Source organism: Aspergillus foveolatus (genome assembly GCF_047715535.1).
Source record: "Aspergillus foveolatus strain CBS 279.81 unplaced genomic scaffold BDW70scaffold_2, whole genome shotgun sequence".
Classification (NCBI taxonomy): Eukaryota; Fungi; Ascomycota; class Eurotiomycetes; order Eurotiales; family Aspergillaceae; genus Aspergillus; species Aspergillus foveolatus.
In genome coordinates, this window is record NW_027396066.1 from 885,745 (window position 1) to 899,752 (window position 14,008).

The following is a 14,008-nucleotide window of genomic DNA, read 5'->3' on the forward strand; positions in this document are numbered from 1 at the left end:
TGAGATGAAGGAGAGATATAATAAGGTTATTGGGACAAGAAGTACAGACAGCAGAGCAGAGAGCGTTCGATCGGTGACCGATTCGCTACTCCTTCCACTTCAAGTTGTTCGACGGTCCCTCACACGTGATTGTTTCAGACTACTCTTATAATGCCTGAACGGCAAGGCATGCTTATATGCTTTTATCTTTCCAACATGGAGACTAGCTCCGACAGCTAGGGTGCAGATAATAATAAGTGATGCAAGCAATTAACCTTGCAAGAGCTGGCTCATGAATGGTAATTTAGATAAAATGTCTATCTGAGCTCTTCCACACAATTTGTTAGTATATTTGACGGCTACTTTTACATACAAACAATGGATCTTCCAGAGACCCATTCAAACGAATGCAAATGAAAAGGGCAGCCTTCAAGACATTGGCTATGCCTTAGCCAGGCTTGCCCAGCGGATTGACGAGTCTGTAAGATGGGTACCGGCCTCGTCCAACTATTGTACAAGAGACCGCTCCTGCAAGGAGCTTCATCTCTGAGGAACAATGCGGAACAAAGTGTCTATGGACTTGTCTAGGCACTGCTGGTTGGACGAACAAACTGCACAGAGGTCACGAAGGAAGTCACCGTGACTGTTGCTACTGGACGTCCCGTTGCTGACCAAGAAGGAGCAGTGCTCAAAGTACTCGAAGGAGTCTCCGCTGCTGGTTTCGTAGAAGTTACTTCGGAAGATCCGCCAGGCTGCGAAGCAAATATCTCGTTGAATTGCTCAGGAATGGACGCACTGTTCAGGGGCTGGTCATTTTCGTACTTCGCGTCTTGACTCATCCGGCTGTCTGAGTGATCGAGCACATCCACGTCCATGCAGGTCGTATACAGTTCCTGCTTGCCGTTCGGCAAGCCGGGGTCAACGCCGGCGGCGGTAGGCCAATCCCAAATCCAATAGATGGTGTATGGCTTACCGGATGGTGCGTTGCTAGGTAATGCGATATCTGCTTGACACCACAGATCGCCTCCCATATATTGGTCGGCCTCGTGCGGGAACTCCTTTTGTCGTTTCTGAGATATCTCACCACCATTAACTTGGTAGCAGCGGCCGTCATCGTAGTCCCGCTTCGCCAGCAAAACTCCGCGCCCATCGCCACCGGTTCCATCCTCATTCCACATTTTGTGGACATCCACGAGCTTTTCGTCCTGCTTTGGGTCCGTCGTTCCGTAAACATAGATTGTACCGCGATTCTTGGGCTTCCCTATCTGTGTATCTGGAAGTGTTACATGGCCATTCTCCTGAAAGCGGAGGGCAATGGCGGCGCCTGCGCTCGCCTGTAATCGTGGGCTTCCGTCAGTCTGAACTTGTTTCCGTTGAGTGTCCATGCAGAGATAATCGGTCTCGGTGACTTTCGCTTTGCCATCAGGTGGAAGTAGGTAAGTCATGGCGGTATCGCTGAATGAAGGACTCGAGCGGAGGATGTTTCCACGAGGGTATCCTGGAGAACCGACAAAGGTCCCGTTTGATGCGATGACCATAAGCTGTTCCACCCACGAGTGGGCGTATGCTGATGTGAACAGAGGAACGAGGAGAATCAGCCTCCAGCTAAGAGAATGCATATTGTTGATAAATCGAAGTGACTAGTAGTTCGCTTTCGTATAGGTTTTGGAAATATCATGGGAAAACTAACACTGCCCAGCGTGCTAGTTGAAGGCCACTAAGAAAGACGTCAGTGTAATTCTAATGTCAGGGGGTATTTCTCTAGAACCCCAGTTGCAAAAGAGCTGCAGACCTTCTATATGTCCATTGTTTTGGTTGACGGCAGCTATATTCACTCGAAGCTTCTTGTGTTTCTTGGATTGTTTGGACAATGGCAAAAATCACAAAGAACCGCCTAAGAGAAAGCTGGATCTGTCGAGTTAGAGACAATAGAAGCGTCTGTCGATGTGGTGTCAATGAGTGAATCAGGCTTGAATAACTGGTTCTGAAACAGTAAATGTTCTGGAGTGATCTTTCACCTGATTATCCCGCCTCTATCAGCGCGAGGGAAATAAAAGAGCCAGTGCCCAAGGAAGTGAGCCATTTAAGACATCCCAATAGACATTCCAGGTTGATAGAAAATAATGCTTGAAACACATAGACCCAGAATTGAGGCGCTTGATGAGACAGTAATAGAAGAGACAAAGACACAGAGAGAAGGCCATAGCCAATGAACGAATGGGTGCCACCTTTGCCCTAGGATGCCATGCGAGGTTAAATCCGTATGACGCAGGGTTGATGATCAATGTCTGGCAGAAGTTTGAGTGATATACTCAGGTTGGGAGAGTGGGCAGGCAACGATAGGCTATAGAGCCATGTTTCCATAGACTCTGCAGCATTAAGGCATCTAGCTTCATAGTCTCTAGCCGCATGGCAGGTCTTGAAATAGCATCGGCGCCTAATAGCCTCTGGCGGAAATTATGCATGATTCTAGCCTCCATAAACCCTTGATGATCGTTGCCACGGATCCGGATGCCATGAGTAGAGGAATATTTGGTTGGTCCGCGTTCGATAACCCGCGCTAGGAAGAGATGTTACGTGAAGTAGGCGAAGGCATACAGAGTCGATGGAGGGACGCATCTGGACCGAAACGCCCTGTGTGGGTTGAAGAACAAACGTTGGGCCTGCACACTCCCGCTCGTTGTGCGTAGTCTTGGGATCTAAGCGCCGACAGCGATCGATGCTGGGCCCCAGAGCGCGAATGGAAACAAGCAACGGCAACGTGAAAAGCCCTTAATCTCCGAGTGTTTAATTTTAGCTTTCACGCTGAGAAGCTGAGGAAATAGAAGATAGAGTTTGCCGATTGAATGCTGCAATTATTTAATAACGTTGGGTCCCAGTTGTTGCTAAATGTCGTAAGTCTACTTAGTACTTCACTTTGAGATTCCTCAAGTGCTCGTCTCACCCGACCCGTCTGCGACCTCAACCAGTCTACCACCAGGTATCAACGGCTAGAGGTGGTAAAAGTACACACTGGGCCTTTTGATTGTCTTTGCAGAGTAATACTGGCTTCTTTCACCTTGGCTTGCCCGCCGTCCTTGAGTTTCTATTATCAACAGAAATAATATATCTTCGCAATCCGCAACGCTCATCCCACGAGCCACTACTACTACTACTACTACTACTACTACTACTACTACTACTACTACTACTACTACTGCAACCACGCTCGGTTTCTGCAAACCCCACGAAACGGTTCTTCGGCCAGTGAGCATGACGTCCAGGCTTTCGTACTGTCGAGCTACACAATCGGAAATCATAATCGCCTCCCACTCTCCTCGTATCCGTCTGCGTGACCTTTGAGGATCCATGGTGACAGCGAATACGTACGTACCGTTGAGGTCCGTCTTAACTTTTCCCCTCCATTATTATCCACGCAATTGTCTTTACTCTTACTAGAAAAGCAAAATCCAGTACATCATCGATACAGCCAAGCTCCGGTGTCGCAGATGAGAGATTGATTGATTAGATTAAAAAAAGTGGGTATTGAGCCATTATCCGTGCACAGTAGCCACCAAGTTGTAGAGCGTCCCACAGATGATGAATTCATTGATCCAGTATTCCGTAGCGACGTAAGTTCCTTTTCTGCTTGAGTTTTGCATTATACTGCAGCTCTTATGCTGAGCACTATGCAGTCTTGATCGTCCAATATGCGGAACCCTTCGTGCTTCTGACATCCTTGTGCCCGTTGTTCCCGAGTTGGCTTGATCCAGCTCGGCTGTGGAAGCGAGTCAAGCGACGCGATTATCTTTACTCCGGTGAGGCTTCGGGAACCGTTCCTCGGACTCCGTTGTGGAGGGGCTCAATGCTGTCCTATTGTCTTCGCAGCAGGCTCAGGAAGCAAAGTAAGGGCCGGAAGAGTCGAAGATTTTCTTTTCCCAGGCACACGGTTTAAACGAAGTCGCCGTGAAGACACCAAGTGATAACCAAGTGCTTTTAGTAAAGTGCTATGCACAACGACACCCCGCGCCATGCACCTTTGTCACTATGGACTTCTTGGTAACTGGATATATGACACGGTAACGGACTTGCGGAACTGTCGGAATGAATTGGTTGTCTTCATGTAACATGCAACAGAGCCCTTGAGCGTCAGCAGCCACCGGCTTCTCACTCAGAAAGGAAATCCCGATGACAGCCCGGTAGTGGATTTGCTTTTTTGTCACTCCAATTTTGCGGTATCTAGGCCCTACGGAGTACATAGATAACAATGATGTTTCGTTTGCTTTGGCGGAGTAATTTATGATACCGAACCTTGGAACTTACTCCGCGTCTAGCTGAACCTCTCAGCCAACAGAGTATTTGCCTCCCGAGCTGACTAGCTGGCTGAGCTTCATAATACAGCCTCCGTTAATAATACGACGTGTCTCTCATTCCTACAAAGTCCGCAGTCCGCGAGGGAGTAGCCCCTCGGATGCTACATCCTGGCCGGGGATGGTTGGGCTGAGGGATCGTCAGTGTAGTAGCAGTGCTGCGGGTACAGCTGTGGCCCATCGGTTCGGATTCCCACTTAGCCTGCTTTGGTCTGGGCGAGTACCGGCAACCAGCTTTCGATTCTGCCAGCTTTTTTATTCTCCCCGAGGGCCCCCCCTTTCTGCTTTGCTCTCTCTCTTTCCTTTCGTCTCTCCCTCTTTCCTTTTCTCTGGACCCTACGCCAGGAATCCTTCTCTTTGAACTGGACCACCTGTCTGGTGATCATCTCCCTTCCCATATCTCAGTCAATAGTGCTGTGGCTCCCAGCGCGGCCTCTTATTGGCTCCCAGTTCTGTTCCTTACTAATAGAGTAAGTCTTTCTAGGCGGCAGAATTCGCCGGCTTACTTAAAACTATTTCTTTTCCAAGGGTCACGGGTGGCTCAAGCTCTTTCGCTCTGGTTAGAGTGTGCTTCAGGGGCTCGGTGGCTGTGACGACTCGACTGACCTGAGCGTTGGTAGAAACAGATCAAGAGGACCAGTTCTGTTGGCAACCGATCTGGAGAACAGCGACTGCGACTCTCGGGATTTCTTTGAATTATTGGTCTTACACCGACATATCACTCACGACATTGTTGCGTTTTCGGGTATGTCTGCCCCAACATTGGCTCTTGCATCGCCTTTCGTCGTTGTCGCCGCTTTTCCCTTGTCGCCTTGCTCCGCTCCTTGCTAGTGGCTGGCCCGTTGCAGGAAATCACTCGCTAACGCCAAAAAATATCAGGTTTCTCGAAGTCCCTTATCCGCAGAACATATACCCTCCTGTTTCCTCGCCCCATGTCATTGAACTTCGAAAACCCGTCTTAATCTGTTGCCAACACCTGTAAAAAACGACCTGCGCTATTGAACATATCGGATAGGGTCTCTCGCTCGGTGTGACCCATCCGCCTCAGCGCATCTGTTCAGGTACTCCGAGTTGTACCTTTGTACCACGCTCACACCGCCTCCCCCTAGTAAGCTATCATGGCTTCCGTGTTAATTCGGAGGAAGTTTGGGACAGAAGGAGGCAGTGATGCTGAACCTTCCTGGCTGAAGCGCCAGGTTACCGGCTGCCTGCAGTCCATCTCTCGTCGCGCCTGCATTCATCCTATCCACACAATCGTCGTGATTGCTCTTCTGGCGAGTACAACATATGTCGGCCTGCTTGAGGGCAGCTTATTCGATTCATTCAGAAACTCGAACAATGGCGCTGGCCATGTGGATGTTGACTCGCTTCTCCTCGGTAACAGAAGTCTCCGGTTGGGGGAAGGCACGTCATGGAAGTGGCAAGTTGAGGACTCTCTGAACCAGGACGACCAAAAGGTGGGGAATCCTGAACTAAAGAGGGGGCAGATCTAATCTCAACGGCTTTTAGGTGGACCAACATCTTGCTCTGACGACTTTGATATTCCCGGACTCTGTTTCTAAATCCGCGTCGACCGCTCCTGTTGCCGACGCTATCCCGGTTCCCGCCAATGCGTCCGCTCAGCTTCTCCCTCATACGCCCAATCTCTTCTCGCCATTCTCCCACGACTCGTCTCTTGTTTTCACCCTTCCTTTCAACCAGGTTCCTCAATTTCTGAGAGCGGTCCAGGAGCTTCCTGACCCGACGGTTGAAGATGATGAAGGGGAACAAAAACGATGGATTATGCGTGCTACTCGCGGCCCGGTCAGCGGACCGAACGGAACCATCAGCTCCTGGCTGTCGGATGCGTGGAGTTCCTTTGTTGATTTGATCAAGGTATCTCTTGCGTGGGCTTGACCACATGTACAATTGCTAATTACTGATAGCATGCCGAAACCATCGATATCATCATCATGACTCTAGGTTACCTTGCGATGTATCTCAGCTTTGCCTCTCTGTTCTTCTCTATGAAACGGTTGGGGTCGAAATTTTGGCTTGCTACCACTGTCCTTTTCTCGGGCATGTTCGCTTTTCTGTTTGGTCTCCTCGTTACCACGAAGTTTGGCGTTCCGATCAACATTCTCCTTCTGTCAGAAGGCCTCCCATTCCTTGTTACGACAATTGGTTTCGAAAAGCCGATTATTCTCACCAGGGCTGTTCTCAGTGCGTCGGTCGACAAGAAACGTCAAGGTTCAGCGACGTCGACTCCCAGTTCTATTCAGGATTCGATTCAGACCGCAATCCGAGAACAGGGTTTCGAAATTATTCGAGACTACTGTATCGAGATTTCTATTCTTATTGCAGGAGCTGCTTCCGGAGTTCAGGGTGGTCTGAGGCAATTTTGCTTCCTCGCTGCTTGGATCCTCTTTTTCGACTGCCTTTTGCTCTTCACCTTTTACACGACTATCCTTTGCATTAAGCTTGAGATCACACGTATCAGGCGCCATGTGACCCTTCGCAAGGCTCTGGAAGAAGATGGTATTACGCAGAGTGTTGCAGAAAAGGTCGCCTCGAGCAATGATTGGTTTGGTGCCGGATCGGACAATAGCGATGCAGATGACGCTAGTGTTTTTGGACGGAAAGTCAAATCGAATAATGTTCGCCGTTTCAAATTCCTGATGGTCGGGGGTTTTGTGCTGGTCAACGTGGTGAATATGACCGCAATTCCTTTCCGGAATTCGAGCTTGTCACCTCTCTGCAATGTCTTCTCGCCTACACCGATTGATCCCTTCAAGGTTGCTGAGAACGGTCTGGATGCCATTTACGTTTCCGCTAAAAGCCAGAAGTTGGAGACATTAGTGACGGTTGTCCCTCCCATCAAGTACAAACTTGAGTATCCGTCGGTGCATTACGCTAAGCTCGGAGAGAGTCAGTCTATTGAAATTGAATATACCGACCAACTTCTGGACGCCGTGGGTGGGCACGTCCTCAACGGCGTTTTGAAGAGCATCGAGGACCCAGTTATCAGCAAGTGGATTATTGCCGTGTTGACTCTAAGCATAGTCCTCAACGGCTATCTCTTTAACGCCGCAAGATGGAGCATCAAAGAACCACAAGCCGCGCCCGCTCCTAAGGAACCGGCCAAGCCAAAGGTCTATCCCAAAATCGACTTGAATGCTGGTCCTAAGAGGAGCATGGAGGAATGTGAGGCAATGCTAAAAGCGAAGAAGGCTGCCTACCTTAGCGATGAGGAGCTGATTGAACTTTCACTCTCTGGCAAACTTCCTGGATATGCCCTGGAGAAGTCATTGGAAAATGAGGAACTTATGAGCCGTGTCGATGCCTTTACCCGGGCAGTCAAAATCCGCAGAGCTGTGGTATCGAGGACCCCCGCAACTTCTGCAGTCACCAGCTCTTTGGAGACTTCTAAGCTGCCCTATAAGGATTACAATTATGCGCTTGTCCATGGCGCTTGCTGTGAGAACGTCATTGGCACCCTGCCCCTGCCTCTTGGAGTTGCCGGTCCCCTTACTATTGATGGTCAAAGCTATTTCATTCCCATGGCAACAACTGAAGGTGTTTTAGTAGCCAGTGCCAGTCGAGGCGCCAAGGCTATCAACGCTGGCGGTGGTGCAGTGACTGTCTTGACTGGCGATGGCATGACTCGCGGTCCCTGTGTCGGTTTCCCTACACTTGCACGCGCAGCTGCAGCTAAGGTCTGGCTCGACTCCGAGGAGGGTAAGAGCGTCATGACAGCAGCATTCAACTCTACCAGCCGCTTTGCTCGACTGCAGCACCTGAAGACTGCCCTTGCCGGTACCTACTTGTATATCCGGTTCAAGACGACTACCGGCGATGCCATGGGCATGAACATGATTTCGAAAGGCGTTGAGAAAGCACTTCATGTTATGGCTACAGAGTGTGGATTCGACGACATGGCCACCATCTCTGTGTCTGGCAACTTCTGTACCGACAAGAAAGCAGCTGCTCTCAACTGGATTGACGGCCGCGGCAAATCAGTTGTGGCCGAGGCTATTATCCCCGGTGATGTCGTGCGCAATGTGCTAAAGAGTGACGTTGATGCATTGGTGGAGTTGAACACTAGCAAGAATCTGATTGGCAGTGCAATGGCAGGTAGCTTGGGCGGATTCAACGCTCACGCATCAAACATTGTTACCGCAATCTTTCTCGCGACTGGCCAAGACCCCGCGCAAAATGTGGAGAGCAGCAGCTGCATTACGACGATGAAGAAGTAAGTAGTATGCTTGATGTCTTTCTCTTCTGGTTGGCGCTAATCAATTTTCAGTACAAATGGCAATCTTCAGATCGCTGTGTCTATGCCTTCAATTGAGGTTGGCACTATCGGTGGTGGCACTATCCTCGAAGCACAGGGTGCTATGCTTGACTTACTAGGCGTCCGTGGTTCTCACCCCACTAACCCCGGCGACAACGCGCGTCAGCTGGCTCGTATTGTGGCAGCCGCAGTGCTTGCTGGCGAACTAAGTCTATGCTCTGCGCTTGCGGCTGGACACCTTGTTAGAGCGCACATGGCCCACAACCGCAGTGCCGCTCCCACTCGGTCAGCGACCCCGGTCTCAGCGGCTGTTGGTGCTACGCGGGGACTGTCCATGACGTCTTCAAGATAGATATCATGAGTGCATGTCTTTCTCCTTCCTACCTTTACGATAAATACGATGCGACTTAGGCTTTCTTACGACGGCCATTCTGGAACCAACTGTCCAACTGTCCCTCATTCGGTTCGCTCACCCGGACTTCTTCCACTTCCGGCACACATTTTCTGAGCTTTTTACATGTGGGTTTTACGGCGACCGTAAATCAAGAATATGGTCAGCCTCATTTTTTGGGAGTCTATTGAATATACTGGAGTCTGGGCACTATACATAGAACTGCGCTACGGATTGACCTGAACAAGAGACATACTTAAAAGCAAAGGAGACGAGGAGTCGCTTTTTGCACAAGAAGGACAGCTGCTCGTCGGACTACATCTGAGGATGATTGTTCGCAATGTATGGATAATAACATGTGTATGAATAATACATGCATATACTAGTGGTATCAACTGCGCCGAGCAATAATAAATCCTCCTTGCCAGCATATGCCAGTAGTGTGGACTCTTGTAGAAATTGCATAGACTCCTGAACTAAGCGGGAGCGAGAGAATGTGGAGCGGTGGCCTCAAAAGGGGTGGAGAGTGTCCGTAGGTAGAGTCTGGCCGCTTGGAATAGACGAGCCGCTGGGGCAAGATTTCAGCGTACGGAGTAGTGGTTGTAGACAGCTTCCTGGAGATCTACAATACGATTTCAGGTACATTCTGTGAAGACTTTCTCGCAAATTGATTATTGCAATTCTACGTCAACGATCCTGAGTATAGAAAGGTCTAACAAGACAGCTCGTGGCCCTTAAGTCGTAGCTCGAAGGAGTGGGAGGGAGTTGCGGAGACCAGCCCCCAAGCCGCACCGCCACATCGGCCACTTAGGGACCGCACTAAACGGTCCCGACGGCTCGAACTTTCAGGTGATTGAGAGCTGGATTCCATTCCAAAGAAATGGTTGAAATGCATTGCTGGAATGGAAAGAGGATGACACGATAAAGAACCCAGCTGTTATAACTGTACATCTCGAGTCTGCATTGGAATGTCAAGAAGGGGAGGGGAAGGGAAGAGATGGACCTGACAGAGTCAGAGTTGCTTTTTGTGAAGGTCACACTACACGCTCCCAGCAGTATCAAAGGCTTTTCCCCCTTTCAAGGCCATTGATTCGTTGGAGAACTGGCGAGCATTAATTTCCAAGAGCGCCGTGTGGGAATACTAATGAGTGCTGATCCCCTTTTTATGAAGAGCTGGCATTCTCTTCATCTCTGTCAGTAGTAGTGTCGGGTTACCTGAGATCGGGGTTCTGCTTCTTCTCCAGCTCCTCGCTCTTTTTTGTCTCAGATCTCTCCCCTCAACTTGGGAGTCGCGGTCTCGCCTCCGTCAGTCCTCCACTCCTTCGGACTCTAGACTCCATCTTTAGACAGACGGATTATCCTTCTTCTATTCTCTGTTCTTTTTATTCATTAATTCTTTTCTTTATACCACAATTTTCGTTGCGTCCTTGTTCGAACCGGCGAGTCTCGTTCTCTACCTCGCCGTCTACCTAACTTGACCCGTCCGTTTCGCAACCCCGTTCCCATCCGCTATCTCACCTTGGTCCCTTTGCTGCCTGGAATTACATTCTCGCGCCATAATTCTGGCGGATCTTCGTTTTCTTTTCAACTACAATCAAAGACTTATCATCTTTCGAGTTCCAACGGTGCCGCTGCCCTCGTAATCGATTCCCTCCCATGCCATCGCTCCGAATTGGATGTATATGAATAAATACGCGATCTATTGGTGGATTGGAACAACACTTTTTAGCAGCAGCTTTCGCGAGGGTGGTAATCTTGGATAACGTTGCTTGGCTTCATGAATGGTCAATCAGGGACCATGTCGCCCGTCTCAGTAGACGGAAGTGACTGGTCAGGGCTTAATCAGTACCAGAAGTCGGATGCGCCTTTCTCGCCGACCTTCTCGACTCGCAGCAATCTGGCGACGCCTCCTACCTCAGGGATACCGGCGCCTCCCAACAGTGCTGGCCTGCCAAATGGCTCGTCGCAATTGAGCGATTCGGGCAACCCATCTCCGCCCAATTCCATTGCTGCGAGATCTAGCGATGGCACATTGGGCGATCAGCGTAGCAGGCGACAGCGGCAGGTGGAGGAGATTCTGGCGCAGCATTATTCCGCATTAAGAAGGTTCCTATTTTCGAGTTATCGGGACGAGCGGTCGAACAGAAAGTCAAGCAAAGCGCAGGACAAACTGCTTCGGCTCTCGCCAACACAGTTTCATGAACTCAGCACAGATGTTTATGACGAACTACTCCGGCGGCAGCAGGCTATGCCGTCTCCTAATCGACCACCCCGTCCCGAAGTTCCGCCTTTTCTCCCGCCGCGAAGCGATTTCCACGAAAAGCGCAATCAAGCGCGCCAGAAGCTTGCCTCGCTTCAGCATCAACGCTTTAGGGATCTCGCTTCCGATGTATTTAATGAACTAGAACGGCGTTTTCCCCAGTTCCCTGCGAGGGAATCTCGCCGAGCTAGTCCTGCGCCCAGCCTTCGGGGCCGCCCTCCGCCCAATGGGTTTGGCCCTGGAGGTTACCCTCCACCGCCGAATAGTCGACGTTCCCAATCGCGAGGGCCGCCCCGAATGGGAAGGGGCTATCCTTCTGGTGGGCCTCCTGGAAGTCCGATGCATCCTCCTCGGAAAATGTCTCTCAGCGGAGCGGGTATGAATAGTGAGGGACCAATGGCCAAATCCTTCCAGAGCAACACTATTGTTCCCAACAAGAGCACCATGGTGGAAGATGATGATGATGCCGCTGGTACAGAAGACGATTACGACTCGAGAAGTGACGCCTTTGCTCTGGACTCATTTATACGGAGTAGGCGCGGGACTGGAACAACGATTGGTGATGGGGAAAGAAAGCTGCTGGCAGAAACGCAATCACAAGTGTCAACGCTGCAGGAGAAGGTCAGCAAGCTGGAAGAGTTACTCAAAACAAAGGACGAAGAAATCGACAAGTATCAACATGACCGGCAGGAAGTGGGCAAGTTGAAGGAGTTGCTCAGAGCAAAAGAGGAGGAACTCGCGAAATACCAGGAAGATCAGGATAAGTCACAGGTGAGCCTTCAAGTGGTGGCATGCTATTTGATTTGCTAATGAGTTACGCAGATAAGCAATGCCGAGCGACAAGAGTGGGATGAAATCAAATCCGAGCTTGAGAATAAAATACACAAAGCAGAAGACCTAAACAGTTCTTTGCAGCTTGAGCTTGAGAAGGTTCGGGCAGAACATGAGGTCATGGAAAGAGATCTTCAAGCCCAGCTTTCAGGGACATCAAGGCACGAAGGCGAGGACGCCGAGCTGCAGGCTCAGTTTGTTGACCTCGAGATCAGACACCAGAAGTTGCAAGCTGAGCTGCATGAGCAACGCCAGGTGACAGAAGAAGTTCGGCGGGAGGCTGCTGGCTTTTTGATGGAGATGAGAGAGCTGTCGGCACAGAGCCACTCGAGGTTGGAGCATGAAGAGCGATTATCAGAAGAGGTCCACAGATTGGAAGACGAATTGGTTACCTGGAAGGGCCGATATGCCAAAGCCAAGGCACAACTGCGGCACCTCCGTGCATCCTCTGTTGGCATCTCAGAACTACGTTCCGATGTTAATACCGTGGCCAAAGACAACGAATTCCTGCACGATGCTGGCCTCATCAAAGACGTCCATGTCACGAAGTTCCAGCTTTCCATTGACGATCTCCTTCGCATCGCAAGATCCGACGATCATCACCATGTTATGCAGCAGATCAATGCCGTTGTGATCTCTGTTCGCCATATCTTGCAAGATGTCCAACTTTCCAAATCTTCTGATTCAGCTGAACGTGCTAAAGCTACGCGCAAAGTCTCTGCAACTGCGAATAACCTAATCACAGCCTCCAAAAATTTTGCCAGTTCGAATGGTCTATCTCCCATCTCTCTCCTGGATGCTGCGGCTTCACACATGTCTACTGCCGTTATCGAACTGATTCGTATAGTGAAGATTCGACCGACTCCGGCTGACGAATTGGATGACGATGACGAGGAGCAGTTCGCGCAGATGAAATCACCCGACTACTTCAGTGTGGCACCTAGTCAGAGCAGGTTGAGCAATGGATCTATCTATAGTGCCATGAGCCCCCCTCCTGAGTCAGAGCATGTCACCAACGGCTTGAAAAATGGTTATTCCGTGGAACAAGAAAACCACGAACTTCAGGAGCTCAGGGTGAGTGAATTGTTCTTCATTGTTGACCCTACTGTTCAAGTTCTAACCATTTTGCCTTCGTGATACCAGTTTTACGTGGATGACCAAGCCGACGGGCTAGTCCAGTCAATTCAATCTCTGGTTGCAAGCATCCGTGGAGAGGAGAGCATGACCACAATTCGCACCCATGTCTCGGCTATCGCCTCAATAGTCACGAATGTGTCCTCATCTACAGAACATCTTATCAGCAGGCCGGAGACAGATCCGGCTCTTCGGCAACGTGCCGGCGCTAGCATTGAAACTCTTGAATACCAGAGGAGCCGTCTTGTCAGTGCTGCTGCTGAGGGCGAGGGAGCAACTGATGCTGGACAGCTTCGCGTTTTCACGAATCAGCTACCACCTATTGCCTTTGAGATTGCGCGCGAGACCAAGGATCTGGTCCAGCGGCTGGACTCAACTGATCATGGTGACGCCGAGGACGATGACTTCCGATAGACGTTGTTTAGCCGGTGCATGGCCACCATACTTATGCTCGCTTATATCTTCATTTCTCTTTCTTCAATGCCCAGCAAACCGATATAACATCATCTGTGTCAGCGCCAACAACTCGAACTTGCGGTTTCAAATTTTTTTCGCACTGATCACGCATGAAATGAGCACCTATGCGGAACGAAAAGTTAGACTTGGTGGTTAACGACCCTGTATCTTCGATCTATTCCCCTTTAGCTTCATGAGCTGCAATTTACGCTTTTCTTTTCTAATTTTTTATTTTTTATTTTTTTCTATTTTTTATTTTTTTCTGAAACGCTCTAGCTTCTGTACTTTTATGTTTAGCGTTCTTCTCTACCTTCTTTCCGGTCCTCCAAGTGCCG

The 14,008-nt window shown here is 49.9% G+C and overlaps 3 protein-coding genes across 3 annotated transcripts; 2 read left to right on the top strand and 1 right to left on the bottom strand.

Annotated features, from left to right (window-relative positions):
• Positions 1–401: 401 nt before the first annotated feature.
• On the bottom strand, positions 402–3,329 carry BDW70DRAFT_167664 (uncharacterized protein; the record flags this gene model as incomplete). Its single annotated transcript, XM_073742293.1, has 2 exons — positions 402–1,584; positions 3,316–3,329. The coding sequence occupies 2 exons, from the start codon at positions 3,327–3,329 to the stop codon at positions 564–566; spliced, it is 1,035 nt and encodes a 344-aa protein (XP_073600795.1). The 3' UTR covers positions 402–563.
• Positions 3,330–5,446: 2,117 nt separating this feature from the next.
• On the top strand, positions 5,447–8,953 carry hmg1 (HMG-CoA reductase; the record flags this gene model as incomplete). Its single annotated transcript, XM_073738643.1, has 4 exons — positions 5,447–5,785; positions 5,838–6,203; positions 6,254–8,559; positions 8,614–8,953. 4 exons carry the CDS (start codon positions 5,447–5,449, stop codon positions 8,951–8,953), a joined length of 3,351 nt encoding a protein of 1,116 aa, XP_073600796.1.
• A 1,187-nt stretch (positions 8,954–10,140) lies between these two features.
• BDW70DRAFT_167668 (putative cell polarity protein) lies at positions 10,141–13,992 on the top strand. Its single transcript, XM_073742294.1, has 3 exons — positions 10,141–12,023; positions 12,075–13,157; positions 13,227–13,992. The coding sequence occupies exons 1-3, from the start codon at positions 10,770–10,772 to the stop codon at positions 13,629–13,631; spliced, it is 2,742 nt and encodes a 913-aa protein (XP_073600797.1). The 5' UTR covers positions 10,141–10,769; the 3' UTR covers positions 13,632–13,992.
• Positions 13,993–14,008: the final 16 nt, after the last annotated feature.

Coding starts and splice junctions, on each gene's coding strand:
- BDW70DRAFT_167668 (XM_073742294.1), top strand. CDS start 10,770: ATGAATGGTCAATCAGGGACCATGTCGCCCGTCTCAGTAGACGGAAGT. Junction 12,024..12,074: donor AAGATCAGGATAAGTCACAG/GTGAGCCTTCAA, acceptor TGAGTTACGCAG/ATAAGCAATGCCGAGCGACA. Junction 13,158..13,226: donor ACGAACTTCAGGAGCTCAGG/GTGAGTGAATTG, acceptor TCGTGATACCAG/TTTTACGTGGATGACCAAGC.